The 18,151-nt window shown below is 44.4% G+C and overlaps 1 protein-coding gene across 1 annotated transcript in view; it reads right to left on the bottom strand.

Moving 5' to 3' along the window:
- The window catches only part of LOC144755341 (mitochondrial glutamate carrier 1-like), a 210,977-nt gene that overhangs the window by 112,563 nt on the left and 80,263 nt on the right, over window positions 1-18,151 (bottom strand). Inside the window, exons 6-8 of the mRNA XM_078644149.1 lie at window positions 14,574-14,778; window positions 14,338-14,492; window positions 9,410-9,485 (exon numbers count right to left, since the gene is read on the bottom strand). Coding sequence (XP_078500275.1) covers window positions 9,410-9,485; window positions 14,338-14,492; window positions 14,574-14,778 — 436 coding nt within the window. The remainder of the gene's footprint in view (window positions 1-9,409; window positions 9,486-14,337; window positions 14,493-14,573; window positions 14,779-18,151) is intronic.

Raw genomic sequence — 18,151 nt, 5'->3', positions numbered from 1 at the left:
TCCAGCTTAGTCGGGTCTGAGTTTACAAGCAGGCCCGCACCAATATTTTCAACCGGTCCTCTAAGCGAGTCAGCGTGTCTCTTAAGGACTTCAGAATCCCAGAGTGCTTTGCAATACATTCCCCCCTATATAAGCCCTAAATGCCTCCCAAACAGTCGCCTATGTGCCAACAGAGCCTACATTTAGATATAAATAAGTCATTATGGACTCTCAGATTTCCGCCTAGAGAATAATGCATCATTTACGGCCTGTCCTGGGAACCGCCATTGTCGATCAACACCCTCTGGCCTGGGAATCTAGACATGCATGCAAACTTTTGAGTGATCAGAATAGGTTCTAGGCAGGTGGGTCATGGTGCAAAACCAAGGAACCATGGTACGTGAGACAAGCTAAAAATCTAGGTGAGTCCAAGTATCATGGGGGGCTGAGTAGTGCTTGTAAGCTAAGTCGTCAGGGTTACCCATGCGCCATACGTCGATGAGACCAATAGTGTCACAGATGTCACTAAGTACTCTGGTGGCAGGGGGTTTCGTGGCAGGAGAAGGCACTGTGCTGTACAGGGCAGGTTGGAAAAGCAGGTTAAAATCCCCCCCCCCCCCCAAAGGAAACATAATCAGCACCCAAGGGGATCAATAAGGCATTCAGAGAATGAAAAAAATAAGGGTCATCCACATTCGGGGCATAAATTCACATCAAACAATACTGTATCCCATCAACTTCCCCGTCATCAATGTGTAGCGACCCTCCCTATCCATTGTTACTCTATACAGTTGGGAAGGTAAACGTTTATGTTAAAGTATGGCAATTCCCCTAGAATACATGCTATAGTTCGTAAAATAAAGGTGCACACCCCAACTACAGGCAAATGAGGTAGGAAATGAGGTGGACAAATGTGTTTCCTGCAGAAAGACCACATCCGCTTTATGGCGCTGCAAATGATTCAATACATGTGTACCTTTCTGAGTATTGTACAGGCCCCGCACATTCCATGTAACAAATTTGACATCTGAGATAGTGGAAAGCCTACCCGCCATTGTCACAAGTGGGGATGACTATGAAGGTCACACATATGTCAACATGCGCTTGTGGAACCTCATAATGAAAAAATCTAGACAGGAACAAGTAATACCACAGCTCAAAAGACTACCCCACCCCCAACCCAACCACCCATCCCCTCAATTGAGAATAAGGGGAACACCCACAATCCCACAATGATATCAAGCAAACTTCAATTTTATCAAATGGAACCATTACAAGAAATGTGCAACTGCACAGGGGGAGAGACAATGCCTCGCCTTATCCCCGGAAACATAAGCAACATGCATTGCAAACAAAATATATTGGGCCAGAGCCCAGAGTCCACAATCATAAACATTCGTGGGCATAAAAACCTGGAAGAAAGAACAAAAAGCAGAATACACTGTGATACTTATCAATGTCTTGCCATAAGAAAGTCTCTCAGCTCGCAGAAAACAATTCCATGCTGGAACCAGAGTTCGGCATCTGTGCCAATCGTTCTGGCGTGGGCGATTTTCTAAGCAAGCCAGCGGGGTTGAAGAAATTCCTGGGCCTCTGCTGGAGTGTCAAAGATCTTGGATCTGCCATTGACGTCGACCTTCAGACGCACTGGATAAAGCATTCCATACCGTAGGCTGGCCTTTCCCAAAGCAGCCTTAACCATTACAAATTTCCGACGGGCCTCTTGAACCACTACTGTGAAGTCTGGATACAAAGAAATGGAAGAGCACTGCCAGTCCAATGACCCACGCTCCCAAGCCAACCGTATTTCTGTCTCTAAAGTTTAGGAGTTGTGCGAGGATGAGCCGAGGTGAATAACCAGGAATTGGGGCGCAGACCAAGAGTTCTATGCGCCCTTTCAACAAGAAAGGTAGTGGTGAAGGACTCCAGTCCGAACAAGTCTACTAGAAGGCTCTCGACAAACCCATCCAGCCGACCCGTGTTCGGGGACTCTGGCATGCCCATGATGTGGGTATTGATGTGCCTACTTAGGGATTCAAGGTCCTCATTCTGCATGGCCACGTTCTTCCGTAGTCCTTCCATCCACTCCAGTCGCTTCATTGCTTGGGCCGCTCCATCCTCCAGGTCAGAGACCCTGCCCTCCAGTGAGTCCAGTCGTTGATCATGCTGGTCCAGTCGGGCCCCCATTGTGTAAAGGGTGTCAAAATAAGATTCCAATGCTTGGAAGCTCGCCTTAAGTTTTGCCATGAGCGCCTAATTTCCCTGTGCCATCACCCGAGGCGGGGGGCAGTCTGGTCCCCAACCTCAGCCATCGTAGTGCGCGTCGAGTCCGCATCCCCCACCTGTCTTCTCAAAGGTGAGTTTTTGCTGCTTCGGGTCCCCTTTGCCCATGGCCCAGGAGTGGGGCTGGAGGAGAGAAAGGCACAACAAGCAGGCGCAAATCAACCGGGGCAGCTGTGTCCGCCCTATCAGGTAGTCAATTGGTCGAGCAGGCAAGAAAACGGCTCCTAAATGCATCTCCAGCTGGCCCCAAACGAGATGGCCAACAAGGTCCCCAAACTGGCGTACTGTTAAAGCATCCAGGTAGCTACCGCTATTGAACACAAGTCACTGCTGCCTAGGTCTCATGGGAGAAGGGGGTCCAATGTGAGATCCTGCTGCCCCAATGATGCAGACAGACCCATCACTGTCTCAGGGCCATCCAGTGCCTCCATACCGCTGAGGACTGCATCGCGCCAATTGGGGGGCCAAGGTGTGTCTAATTGTCAAGAAGGGGCCCTGGAACACAGACAAGTGATTGCGCAGTGCCACAGGGCCGCAGGACTTCAGTGCAATGTCAGCATGGGAGCCAGAACGCCTCCGATCTGGAACATATGCACAGGCTTACCCACTGTCATTCGGGGAGCCCGCGACAATCACATGCCTCAAGAGAGGGTCCAAAACAGCAGGTGAGGCATCGTGGTCCCAGCGGGGTCCCGCAAACCTCATGAATCCGCCCATAGAGGCGCACGCTTGTGCAATGAGAGAGGCAGCAACAGCCCACCACGGCGTGCCAGCCATAATCGAGGTCGTGGCTCTGTCACGAGACGCAGGCCCCAGGATGCACTTTGTGGACTGAGCGGCCCCGGGTCATCAGGTGGTGTAACAAGGTCACCGCTGTACTCCTGCTGGCATGTATACAGCCTGATACTTAGGCCTATTCCTGCACGCAATCTTCGATCTGTCCACCTCTCACTCCTCACCACTCCAACGTTCAATCGAGTATGTCAAGGAGGCTGCAGATTTGCGGTCCTTGCTTCTAATCTATGGAATTCCCTTCCACTGGAAACACCGTCCAGCACTGACCTTCTGCAATTTAGGAAGTCTCTTAAGACTTGGCTATTCCTGCAAGCATACAATTAAACTAATTCTGAATAGCATACTGAGCCTGTTAGCACCATGAAGCCACCCGGTGTAAGTTATTTTAAAAACAAAATTTTTTAAGTAAGTGCGCTCTATAAATGATTATTAACATTAACATTAACATGTATGGCGCTTTAACTGCCACGCCACACCGCAGAGCTATTTGCAGGCTCTGGGATGGTCGTTGTCTCCGGGGAGACTACGCGGCCACCTTGGTGCGCATTCCGGCCACGCCCCAAGCTGAATAGATCTTGATTGCATTTAGAGTAATGGGAGGTGTTCCCCTGGCACCTGAATATGGCCTCTCTCCCTTGAACAATGCTGTCTCCACTCCTGTGGTCATACTGCACCAGTGAGGACAGAACTGGTTTGGACTGAGCTCAGAGATTCTTGCACAAAGAACAAAGACAAAATGGGATATAAGTAGTGGACCTTAAACCCCCGAACTTTAGATTACATCTAGACTCAAGAGGAACCTTTGCCAAGGAGAAGAGTTAGAGAGCTGTGAGTAAGAGTACTGTCCTTTTGTTGTGTGCTGAGTGGGGTTGGCCTGCAGTTGCTGCTCCTGCCAAGAAAAATGACAAAGACTGGAACTTTGCTGAGAAATCTGCTTGCAGAAGAATCTCCAAGGCCTATGTGTGCTGGCCTCCTGTTCTGAAGTCCCAGGTTCACAAAGTCTTCACCCGCAGCTCCCCTAAACTCTACTGCTGAGAGTTCTGACCTGCCAAGAGGTGTCTGTTCCAGTTTCGGGCTCTGGAGGTTGTTCCTGCTGTTGGGAACTGGAAGAAACCTAAGAGAAGCAAGAAAATCCATCTCCAATGCCATCAACGGCGCCGTTGTGACGCCGCGACCTGCACCAAGGCTAGCGCACCACTCATGAAGAGCACGAAGCACCAACTGGCTTGCACCACAGCTCCGATGCCCTTCGACACCCGGCAACGCCTGCAGTTATTGGCATTCCCAATGCCAGCGCTCGCACAACTCCATCATGACTAGCGCCTGCATCCTGTTATCGCTGCTCCGATAACCACCGAGGGTAAATCCCCAAACTTCAGCTCGCCTCACCGGAACAAACACCCCACTGCCAATGTAACCGATTTCCCCTGTCCTGGATTCGACACGTCGCCTCCTCACGGACACGATGCCTCGCCTCCCCGTGGTGGCCAAAAACCCGGCCACGACTGCGGAACTGACACCTCATCCCCACAATGCTGTGCATCGTCATAGACTTCGTTTTCCAAGGTACTGTTTGTTTGGGGGTCCATGTGACTCCATGCCCGACACCGCGCACCTCCCGGTCGGCGCCGTACTCTGCATTTATTGCTGTCACGACATTGTAATAGCCTCATTTGTTTTCTACAAGCTTTATTTATTAAATAACTGTTTTGAAGTGCTATTGTTAAGTTTAGATAAAGATACTTTATTTTTCTAAACTGGTGTGGTGTCCATTTGTTATGTTTTCACTATATATTGTGTGTTTTGAGTCCAAATACTTTAAACATTACCTTTGGGATAAGCCTGTCGGCTTGTGCCATGCTACCAAAGGGTTGAGCAAGTGTTATCTAGAGTGTGCATCTCCCTTACCGTGAGAAAGTGGCTCTATATATTCTGGACAAGACTAAGGTCCTGTGTGTATAGAGTCCACAAACCCCAGAGGTATAACAGAGGTTAAAGCCAGGTGTGACCTTACTCTCTAAAGTGGTAGCTTGGTCGAGCAGTAAGGCAGTACCGGAGGACAGTGTAAAGCATTTGTTGCACACACTCAGTCAGCAAAAGGTTTCACACACTCAAAGACTTTTCCCGCCAGTGTTCCTGCCAGAGTGGGGGTCAGAACTGGTGGGGGCCAGTTGCTGGGTACAGCAAAGGGTCTGGAGAAGCTCAAAGAGGCGGCATGCCTTTGAAGCTTCCCACTGCTCATCCTGGAGGAGGAGACCTAGCACCTCGCCCAGGATGTGCATTGCTGCAGGCCCAGGAGAGCGGGGGGCTCTCCACCCAGGGGTCCATTAACCTGTCTGCTGTGTGGCAGCCTCCGCAGCCAGTCAGCCCAGATGCGGATTGTAGGTTAGGTTTTCAGGGGGCATCTCTAAGATGCCCTCTGGTGCATTTTACATTAAATCCCACACTGGCATCAGCGTGGGTTTAATGTGCTGAGTAGTTTGGTACCAAACTTGTCAGTCTTCAGTGTAGCCATTATGGTGCTGTGGAGTTTGTAATGACAACCTCCCAGCACCATATATTCTTAATGGCATCACTGCACTTACAGTGCCCAGGAATGGCCCTGGGGACTGTAGGGGCACAGGGCTCATGCACCTGTGCCCACATCTCTGGCATAGGGCACCCAGCTAGAGGGGTGACTGAAGTATGCCAGGGCAGTAGGTTCTGTAGACATGGCACACAGGGATGTGTGCCATGTCGACTCTTGGTTTAGTTCTGTACTTAGACACTCAGCCTGCAAAGGCAGTGTGTGGGTGTCAGGGTACAGGGCCCCTGAGGGTGGCACAATAAGTGCTGCAGTCCTCAGGGGTCATCTCTGGTCACCATGCCCGGGGTACCTAGGGTACCATTTACTAGGGGCTGATAGGTGGCCAGAGATGCCAATTGGGTTTTAGTTTCAACACAGTTTTAGGGAAGGAACACAGGCCCTGGGTACCTGGTTGTCAGGAACCCAGGGCACACTCAGTCAAAGCACATCAGCAGTTCAGAAAAAAGTGGGGGCATACCAAGGCAAGAAAGATGGCACTTTCTCACACTTACCCTGATTAGAAGTAAGGGTCCCTACTTGGACGAAGGTGCATATCTCTGCCAACTAAAGACCCCCAGTTCTAACATGTACCATACTAGTACAGTTACAGATTACATACGACTCCCTAATCTACTGTAGTCCTGAAATCTGGAGTTTAATACAATTTCAGCAACGATGTCCAATCGGTTTTATGTGTGCAGTATTTAGGTCTGGTTTAAAAGATAATATTTTGGCTTAGATTTGAAGATTAGACTTTAAGACAAAACTCTTACATGAGTGGGAAGAAATGTCAATATACAGGGAACATTCCCTAAGGGTGTGTATGAGGCTAGAGTTGTTTTAAAAAACACCCCAATCTAAGAAAAATTATTAAATCTGCACTGGTTGTGTCCATGCACTGATTTTTGGTATTCATCATTATTCCTAAAAGTATACCGCTACAGACACATGAGGCTCTGGGTGTCAGTTCTACTATTGGGAATGTCAGGTGATTATTTCCAGAGGTTCCTATTCTCCTGTGCAGAGTTCTCCATAATGAAAAAGTCCACACTGGGCGAATAAAGACTCCTGTTCAAACGCACACTTTATTTTTTCTGTATGGACTACATTTTCCCTGTGGAACAAGCCCTTTTCCGACACTGCCATGCAAGGATGATCCACTCTCCTACCTTCCCTGGAAGTGCAGGCACTCCAGCACTTGACTGGAATAAATCTCTATTTCCAGGGTGGGAAGGGGTTGAATCACAGTTTGAGAATGCCACCAAACATGCATATCTACAGACATTCCCAAACTTCCACACCTTGGAACACCTCTTTTCACCCCTAGGATTGAATTTCAGTCCTGCCAAGTATCCCGCATCAGGCGTTAGACTAACGCTTTTCAGTGTGGTGATCGGCATCACCGCACTGAAATGCATTGTCACGCATTTGCATAGTGTCTGAGTGCCAGGGAAGCTTTGCCTAAAACGGTAATATTATGGAGTGTGGTAGCTGGCAGAGCGCCACCTGTGGCGTGCACGTGCTGCTCCTGCCAGCTTGGTGCTCGTAGCATAGCTGAGCTAAGGCTGCTGCAATGTATAATCTTAATTATGTCCGCTGCGCAGCTCTCAGCCAGCATGACTTCAGCAGTGCGCAAAGATTACCAATGTCACAGCCAGGGCCCAGTCAGATTAAGCCATACCTGGCACCGCGGGGGTGAGGTCACGACATCCTGTTGCCAAAGGCGGGGAGTTTGTTTTGGAAGGGACTAAGCGAGGGGCTGTTTATTGGTGAACGGGCGCCAGCGGCGCAATCATGGCGCTCGCAGAACTGCCTTCTGCTCATCCCGGGCTCTCAAAAATCCGCATGTGGAATTCAATGATTGCTGAGCCTCATGTCACGGAGCCAGTGACCGCGTTTACATGGGCCGCCCAGGACAGACTTCTGTCACTGGACTGCAGACTTACCGAGGACTGAGGGTCGCGCTGTCCTGGGACTCAACTGCGCTGGCAGCATAATTCCATAGCTGCCAAGGTTTCAGATTGCTTATGTGTGACATTTTCATCAATTCAGTGTAATTATGAGTGACATTCAACAACTATGAGTGGCAATTTCTCACGAGCAAAATCAAGCAATGAAAACGAAGGTGAGGGAAACATAAATATCAGAAATGACACCAATTTGAGCAACGAGAAATACTAAGAATATCTTAAAACTGCGCAAAACACCAGAAACGGAAGGGCACTAACCTAGTGCCCAGTTTACTTTGGCTCAAGATCATGACGTGCTAAAAGTATTAGTAAATTAAATAAGGATTTGAGAAAGTACTATTAGCACTTACTATTCTGTAGTGAGCAGCACCTGACTGGACAGACAATAACCCAATCAGACACTGCAGTGAGTGTTTAATTCTTATGCCAGCATAGCTGGCAGATTTTCAGACTGCTTATGTGTCACATTTTTGTGCTTTCAGTGTGTGTATAAGTGACTTTCTACTGCCAAACTAGTGACTCTTCCTCGCAAGTAAATTAAAGCAGTAACTAGCATATTTGTGCTTCACTGTGAATTTTATATTAATATGCAAGATAAAAACCCAGCTTCAGTAATTAACCAGTGAAGCCAGTCAAGGTCATGCAAATGGAAAATTTTGCAGTATGAGGACCTCCTCAACATGTCCCAGATGGCTAATTTAATCACCAGAGAGACCCAGAAGTTCGTCGCACATAAAAAAGGGTCCGTTCTGAAAACAAAACTGTCCACCCAAACTACCAGCTGAGATGCGCCACCGCGGATCTCAACTGCTAATATTAATCAATAGTGAGTGAGTGTCAGCTGAGCCCAGCCCACTAGGGCGCCACCACCGCCTGAGGTAAGCAGTGAGCTACAGGATGAGGCTCAGGCTCACGCTGTAAATCATTATTATATGTAAATATACAACAATAATCACACAGATCTGAGTGAGACAAGCTGGCCGGTAAAGAGTCTTGCAGCATGCTGGCACACACCAGGGGGTGACATTCAAATCAAATTGAGGTGCTGCAGCCTCTGGGATAGCTCTGGTCACCAAGTGAATGAATGTTAGCCGAAGAGGTTGACACTGTGTCACCAATTAAACTGCAGTGTTTGATTGGTTTATTGTCTGTCGAGTCAGGTGCTGCTCACTACAGACTAGTAAGTGCTAACAGTACCTTCTCAAATCCTTATTTAATTTACAATTACTTTTAGCACGTCATGATCTTGAGCCAAAGTAAACTGGGCACTAGGTTAGTGCCCTTATGTTTCTGGCGCTTTGCGCAGTTTTAAAATATTCTTAGTATTTCTCGTTGCTCAAATTGGTGTAATTTCTGATATTTATGTTAGCCTCACCTTCTTCTTCATTGCTTGATTTTGCTCGTGAGAAAGTGTCACTCATAGTCGTTGAATGTCACTCATAATTACACTGAAATGATGAGAATGTCACACAGAAGCAATCTGAAACCTTGGCAGCTATGGAATTTATGAGTGCTGATTTTTCATTGCAGAGATGGCTGCACTCGTAAAATCATTACTCCCGTACGGAGTCCCTCTGTTTATTCCTGGCCGGCATTAAACAAAGTAAATTCTGTTGTCAACCAACATTTATGACTGAATATATTTTTGAGAATAGAGTCCATTGTTTACGGGAGTTCATTTTTAGTTATTAAGGACACAGTGTGCTTCAACAGTTTTTTTTAAATATGTCACAGTCATCTAGTCCTCAACAATGCAGAATTTTAAGCTCGACATTCACATTCATCGTCCTTTAAAGCAATAAAGGATTTAGATTACCTGGCACAGTCTACAATCCCGCGGTAATTCTCCTCATGAACTCCTCTCTGTAAGGACTGGAGACGTGTCTTTATAACTACAGAGGGAAGTAAAACACATTGAAGCAAGCAATTGAGAGCGTCTTGATACCACTAACATGTAAACCCATATCACGTGATCCGAGAGATTATGCCACATCACTTCCATTGTTTAGCCACAGAATTAAAAATGTATCACATTTGTTGAAATAACAAGCATTGGTAAATGCATTCGGCTTTGCGTATGTGATAATAAGCTGTTTTTTGTTGTAAATTGTAGCATGCTGAGTAGTTGTACAATATAAGTTACAGAACGTCTGTTAAAGTATTAAAAAGGCAATATATTGTGCTGTTACTAGTGGTATGATGCAGGTATTAACAACATTTAGAAAAATGAAATGAAAGAGGGAAATAATAGATGTCATTGATGTAATAGCAATATTATGTGTTTAGAAGAGTTCTGACAACTTTTGGGCCCTGTGCTAGTGCACCTGCTGCACCATCCAAATCATGACCCTATTGCCTGTAAGGTAACTGCACTTGTGACCGCATGTTTAGCAGTAAAATATTGCTATATTTGGTGTTCAGACGGGTTCCTATAGCTTCGGGCCCCAAAACCACTACACCTGCTGCACCATTGAAAACATGGCCCTAGTGCTTGCTAGATATCTGCACTTGTGACTTCCTGTTTAGTAGTAAAGTTTAGCAATATTCTGCGTTTAGTTGAGGTCCCTAGAGCTTTTGGCCCCGGTGCAACTGCTCCTGCTGCACCATTTAAATCAGGCCTCTTTTAACTGCAAGATAACTGCAATTGTCTGCCTACCTAATAGTGAAATGTAGCAATATTAGGGGTTTCGAGGAGGTCATGACATATGTTGGGTCTGGTGCCACTGCTTCTGCTGCACCTTTCAAATCATGACCCTGTTGTCTGCAAGGTAACTGCACTTGTGACTGCCTGTTTAGTAGTAAAATGTAGCAATATTAGGTGTTTAGTGGGGCACATAGAGCTTTTGGTCCTGGTACTACTGCACCTGCGGCACACTTCAAATCATGACCATATTGCCTGCTATATAAATGCACTCCTGACTGTCTTGTTCAGTAGTAAAATGTAGCAATAATCTGGGTTTAATGGGGTCCCTAGAGCTTTTGGCTCTAGTGCCATTGCACCTGCTGCACCATTAAAATTAAGTCCCTTTTAACTGCAAGAAAACTGCAAATTTGACTGCCTGTTTAGTAGTCAAATATAGCAATATTATGTGTTTAGAGGAGTTCTGACAACTTTTGGGAACGGTGGTACTGCACCTGCTGCACCATTCAAACCATGACCCTGGTGTCTGCAAGGTAACTGAACTTGTGGTTGCCTGTTTAGGAATAAAATATAGCAATATTAGGTGTTTAGTGGGGTGCCTGGAGCATTTGCTCCCAGTGCCACTGCACCTGCTGCTCTATTGAAATCAGGACCCTATTGCTTGCTTGATATCTGTACCTATGACTGCCTGTTTAGTTGTAAAATATAGCAAATTCGGTGTTTAGAGGAGTTGTGACAAATTCTGGGCCCGGCGCCACTGCAAATGCTGCACCATTCAAATAATGACCCTGTTGCCTGCAAGAGAACTGCACTTGTGACTGCCTGTTTAGTAGTAAAATATAGCAATATATGGTGTTTAGTTGAGTTATGACAACTTTTGGCCCTGGTACTACTGCACCTGCTGCACCATTTAAATCAAGCTCTTTCAACTGCAAGGTAACTGCAATTGTGACTGCCTGTTTAGTAGTAAAATATAGCAATATTAGGTGTTTAGAGGAATTCTGACAACTTTTTGACTCGGTGCCACTGCACCTGCTGGACAATTCAAATCACGACCCTGTTGTCTGCAAGGTAACTGCATTTGTGACCACTTATTTAGTAGTAAATATAGTAATTTTATGTATTTAGTAGGTGCCTAGAGCTTTTGGTCCTGGTGTCACATCACCTGTTGTACCATTGAAATTATGAACCTGTTGTCTGCACTTGTGACTGCCTGTTTAGTTTTAAATGTTATCAATAACCTGGGTTTAGTGGGATCACTAGAGTTTTTTGGCCCCAATGTCACTAGATCTGCTGCATCTTTCAAAACATGTGCCTTTAACTGCAAGGTAATTGCAATTGTGGCTGCCTGTTTAATATTATCTGTTTTGAGGATTTCTGAAAACTTATGGGTCCAGTGCTACTGCACCTGCTGCACTATTCAAATCATGAATTGTTATCTGCAAGGTAACTGCCTGTTTAGTACTAAAATATAGCATAGATCTTGTATATTAGCTTTACTTTTTTGACAAGCAATGTTTATTACAACATCTAGGATTTAATCATAATGACGAAATAGATTAAGTTGAAAAAATCAAGCCAATAATGCCTACAAAGTGCAAATAAAGGTACTGAGGCACGAATAGGAAATGCCCAAAAATTTCTAAGGCTAAAGCATCTGCTTTACATAACTAATCAAAAAAAAGCAAGCATTACAGCATACTGTTAGAAGCTGTCTACCTTTTCCGTTGGAAAGATCTTTTCTTGACATTATGGGGCTTAAACAATGTGAACAGCTTTAGCAGAAGTATCGTAAATGTGTGCAGCCAGGGGAAGTTAACAAAAACAAAAAGTTCCGCACAAAAGAGAATAAACACAGTAATTTAGCTGAGGGAACTAATAAGAGCCCCCTTTTAACATATATTAAATACAAGAGATTTCACAAGCACAGTGCAAGCGAAACCTAAAAAATCAGCCTACAAATGTAAAGAAAATTGACATATACCTTGAAAGAGCCCTTTCTACCACACAATCCTTATATTTATATACCGCGAGGTTGGAAGTATTGGGCACAGGAATTGACTTTCACCCGGCAAATGTGCTACAAACTCTAGCCGACCACTCTCAACACTCAGCCACTCACTTGAGAAGTAAATCACTCTGGCTGTGTGGGAACATCCGTCTATGCTGAGAACCAACTGCATGATGGGAAATGCAGTCCGCACCATGAACTGGTCAAATGCTCCGTGATGAGATGTGGCGCAGGTGAGCCCCACGCTACTTCAGGAGGAGGGGCATTATAAATAGAGAAGAAAACATAGAGACTTGTAACAACGGAGGCATCTGATGAGGCTACCGCCGAAACGCGTCATGCCAGAAAAAAGAAAATAAAGCAATCGTTGAAGCCCTGCCGTGTCCCCTCATCTTTTTCAACAGAGAAGGATACCATGGGAATATATATATATATATATTCACTGAAAAAAACAAAGGTTACAGTGACGTTATAATTAGGCTCGGATTTCACGCGTACAAACCAGTGAAATTCAGCAGTTATGGTTAGCTGAGCTAACTATATCTCATGCCCCCACAATGCACTGCTTTTGACCTCACAAATTACATCACTCATGCCTTAGGGCCACCCCTGCATTTCTTTTTAAAAAAATCAGTGCGCTGGTCCCCACGGATTATCTCTGTGTGACAATCCAAGGAGAAATGAGAAATTACGAAGGAAATCAGATCCAGAATTACCAGTTCAACTGTAATCGTACTTTATTTCCTGCAGCCAGAGTTACCTGGAGGATGAACAGGCTGCTCATAATGAGGACATCAATAGGATTAATGGCATTTACCTCATATAAATTCATGAGTGACAATTGAATTATTCATTCAAAAATCTGAGACATTGAAAATTTAGAACAAGAAACTAGAGAGCACAGGTGTGCACATGAGTGACTTGTACTATGCCACACTAGCTAGAAAGAATGCTTGCATGCAAAAAGCAATTGAAATATGTTTTTATGCAGTTTTCTAAATTCTGAGAACATCATTGCAGTCTAAGAACCTGATTTACAGCTTGTTGGATGGATTGCCCCAACACAAATGAGATCAATATCCTGTCAGCTTTATTACAAGCCTCTTACAAAGAAAAAAAATACTTATCAAATCCAATAGGACAGTGTAGGGTTATATTTTAAGTAGGAAACTGGAAAATCCCCTAGATCCAAGACAACTTAATAACATCTAATTGAATCAAATTGTTATGTCAGCTGTGAAAATGACTGATTAAGATAACATATATAAAAAAATATATACAACGTATTAACTACATGGAAAATATCCGGACCAGTATACACATATACATTTTTAAAAATTAACAATTGCAACATGGAAGATTAAAACAGACACCATACAGTTTTTACAGGTTCAATGATGTCTACTCATTTCGTATCATAAAGAAGGTTGAATAAGTTAAAATCCCTATTTAAAAAAAAATAAAGTGAGAAGTAGGTTCTCAAGGTTTGGCAAATAATGTTGTCAATCTATCTGATGTGAATCTATAAGTGGAACGTATAGATTCACATCAAAATTGTCACAAATGGACCAAATAAAATTGACTTCTTAATGTGAGGTTTCCATGAGTTTGATTTAAAAAGAAATCCCTTTTATGTAGACTCAAAGGTGATCTCATTAGTGAATTCAATTCACCATTTCCCCACTTTGGGTGCGTATCACATGATTATTTTATCTATAGTGGCAAATGCACAGATTCTTGTTTATAAACTGATACGCTTTTATTGTCAAGGAATCAGATTGCCCTGTGCCTCAAAACAATGTAATCTGTTTCTCATGCGGCATTCCCACTATTATATAAATTCACTGAACAACAAATCTGTAACTTCTGCGGTGCAGGTCATAGGGATACACAGAGTTCTGGCATGTCCACACAGTGCAGGTAGATCTAAAAAGCCGTAGGATATAATGCACTTCTAACAAGGCAGAAAGGATATTTGTAACATCTGTGATTGATTAACCCATCCACCAAACCATAAATCAAGCCTTAGTGTTTTATTCTCTGAAAAAATCAACAACAGGTACAGTAAAAACAGAAAGAACAGCATTCTTACCATCACAAGGGTTGACACACACTGCTGAAATGGAGCCAGCTAAACATCCTGATAAGAACGAGTGGAAAAATGGGGCTCTTTCACCAGAAGATGCTTGGCCAAGCTTGTTGAGATGTGAAAACAGCGGGAAATAGATGATGGAGAATGGTACATCCCTGAGAGACAAAGACACATTGGTCATATAGAAGTACATCATTGGCAAGCTAAACATTCTAAACCCACAGCCAAGTGTTTACCTTAATATGGTGGCTCCAAGTCCTTTGTACAGCCCTCCGATTCCATCTGTCCGCAGTAGCTTTGCAGCTATATGTGTTGCTGACATTGGTCTTGAGGATGAGGCAGGGCCCACATTATAAGCTCGAGTGAGAACAGGGATGGCAGCTAAATGCTTTGGGCCCGAGTGCAAACACTGCATTCCTCCTATGTTCTTCTGCAGTGATACTATGTCCAAAATAAATGATTATTTCTTAGTAATAATCATAGAAGGTTTTTAATATAATACAATACTTATGTGTAACTTCTTATAATGCTTAAATACTTAGAGAACACCTTTAATTTACCTGTAATTACAAGTTATGTGTGTGAGTTTTGTAGGAAAAGCATCCACACCTTTTTGGGATAGACCACTTATCACGCTTTTGAACATGTGATTAAGACGACATTGGTGGGAGCAATCAGAACTCCTAAATTACAACCTTCAGCTTAACCGCACACTCTATTATCCTAACATCTTATTTAACTAAACTCTTCTAACACCGACCCCTTAACATAAACATCACCCACTCTGGCTTACCCTCTCTCTTAAATGCAATCAAAACATGTTTGGCTTTGTACCTTGCAACTTCTTCCTCTCTTCTTCCATCCGCCCGCACTTGCTCAGGCAGCAACAAACTCTCATTTGTAAGTTATCTCACCTCCTTTTGCTTTTAAACTTGAAGCCTCATTCCCTAGCTTTATCAGAGCTCTCCTTTCCATCACCAGAAAAAACCCTCTCTTGGTTCTCCAAGCATCCCTCCTATTCTCCTCGCCTGTCCCTTCCAACATTATTTCAACACTTCTATCATCAGCATCAAATATGCCCTATTCACCCAAACCAACAAATTGACTCCACCAGGCTGAAACAACATAGGCCTCTTGCACAATATGCCAATATGATCCACCACTCCCATGTGCATTTCTTCTAAAAAACCAGTAATCTTCCTGTTCACCTCCTTCCTGACCTTATCAATGGCCACCGGCTTCCTTCTCTCCTCCACCTGTGACTGGTTTGCAAATACGCCTACATCAGGTTGGGTAATCATAGCTGCAAAAACAAGCCGACCATCCTGCATGCTGAAATCTCCTTCTCCAGTTGGGCCTGCACCACACCTCTCATCCCTTTAGTTGCCTTCAAGTTTTCTACCCACTGCAGTGTCTGCAGTTCGTGATATGAAATGCAGAATTCTTCTGGGAAATCCCCTATCAGCACTGCTGTTGCCAATCTGCTGGGGTATTTTTCCAACCTTGGAGCCAAAGCCTCCATATTAATTGATGTACTTGCCCTTTCCTGCTTCCCCCTTTCAATTCCATCAGCCCCTTCCCCCTCCTTGCTGACCTTGACCCACAAAAGAGTACAATATTGGGTGTCTACTGCCGCATCCTGATCACTCATGCCGAAATCGGCATAGACATCTGTAGCAGGTCCCGTGTTGTAATTCCAGATAGCTCCTCTTGTATTTGCCTTACCCTGACTCCCTCCCACCCCTGGGGTGGGTCTGATTTGAAAAGGGGCAAACCATTGGCTGTGTGAGCAGTACAAATGGTCATGGATGATGTCATGTACTGAAGCAATAGTTTGTTATCTACTTCGCCCCAAGCTTTTTCTGGGTTCAAGCCCCTTCTAGGTCTAAACTCCTCATCATAATGGAGAGATACCAGGCCTCTGAATCTAATGTAAATTGACATGTCCAGTCCATGTATTTGAACAATGAAATCATGCATTCCAAGAATTTCCCACACATGATACTGGCATAGATTGTACATTTTACCATCCATGTATCTATTTCGTTGGGTACCCTAGACGTCCTAGCACCTTCACTCTCCTCAGCATTAGACCCTTCTTTGCTGCATGTGTCCCTTTGCAGGAACTTGAATATGTCAAACATGCCCACATTTTTTCTTTTATTCTGAGCAGGTGACTACCCAGTGGCTCCACTCATTCAATGTAATTTAGCTCACCAAATATTCTTCCCCTTCCTTCTCCTTTTCCACACTTCATCCTTGTCACTTCCCTGCATAACAGCACTGTTAATCATACCACCATGGGACCAGTCTGACTCGTACCTTCTGATTCACTCCGCACACCGCCTCCTGCCTGGAACTCCATCTCCTTCCTACCACCCTCCTTTGATTTTTCTCCACCCTTCTTTTCATGAAATTTCTCTAACTTGCCCACAATTCCTAATAGAACTTTTCCATTGCTATCTAATAATCTACTCCTATCCATTAACCACTCGCAGTCCTGCCATCACCTTCTCTCCAGCAACTTCTGTTAGAAACTGGACTGTAGGTTGACTCGGGTATGAGCCCTAGTCAAGCAGCAACCACAATCCTAGTCAGGGAAAGAAGAATGCAAACCCTAAATTAACCTGTGCTCACTTGCTGGTAGCTTGGAACAGAGCAGTTAGGCTTAACTTAGAGGCAATGTGTAAAGTATGTGTGCAACACTTCGAACAGTAAAACATTGAAAACACCACACAAAAAGATGCCACACTAGGTTAAACAATAGAGCGTATTTTAATAAATAAGACAAGCCCAAAATGACACAAATCCAATAACTAGAACTTGAAATATTGAATTGAACAGATTACAGAGAAATATATCTCTTACAAGCAAAAAGTGCTATTTGGGACATTTGGTCGCTCAAAACCGGGACAAAGTCAAATGTTTAGGTCAACCGTGATGGAGCGCAAACCGGCTACAGAAACTCTGTTAGGCCCGCTGAACAAAAGTACCTTAATCCTGGTTACGGAACACTTGTGCAGAGGCAGTGCGTTGGTTCCGAAATGCGATGAGGCTGCTGTGTCCTGATGTGTCAGTGTTGACAATCCTGTTGAGTGAAAAAAGTTCCACTTCCGAAAAGTGCCATTTTCAGAATTGTAATCTAAAATCTGACTTCACCATAATTCAGGATTTTACACTAGGATCCCAGAGACACCAGACTTGGGGGTCCTATCTCTTCCCAATTGGAAATTACACTTTTAAATTGTAAAAAGGCAATCCCGATGTTATCCTATGGAAGAGGTAAGCCTTGTAGTGGTGAAACCGAGTTTGGGAGTTTTTTACTACTAGGATATGTAAAACTTAAAAGTACATGTCCTGCCTTTTAAATACATTGCACCCTGCTCTTTGGATTAATGGCCTACCTTAGGGTTACTTATATGTACAAAAAGGGAAGTTTGGGCCTGGCAAAAGGTTTATTTTGCCTAGTTGACATGGCAGTGTAAACCTGAATACACAGTGGCAGGCCTTAGACATGGTTAAAGGGCCACTTAAGTGGGTGGCACAATCAGTGCTGAAGGCCCACTAGTAGCATTTAATTTACAGGCCCTGGGTACAGGGGATATCACTTTACTAGTGACATATAAGTAAACTAAATATGGCAATTGGGGATGAACCAATGTTACCATGTTTAGGGGAGAGACCACAAGCGCTTTAGCACTGGTTAGCAGTAGTAAAGTGCACAGAGTATTATATCAGCAAAAACGAGGACAGAAAAACGAAGGAGGTAGACAAAATGTTGATGGAGCAGGGTTTTCGTGAAATAAAAGCTGCT

This window comes from Lissotriton helveticus, chromosome 5_1 (genome assembly GCF_964261635.1).
Source record: "Lissotriton helveticus chromosome 5_1, aLisHel1.1, whole genome shotgun sequence".
NCBI lineage: Eukaryota > Metazoa > Chordata > Amphibia > Caudata > Salamandridae > Lissotriton > Lissotriton helveticus.
The sequence above is the reverse complement of the archived record's forward strand: the minus strand, read 5'-3'. Positions and strand labels throughout refer to the sequence as shown.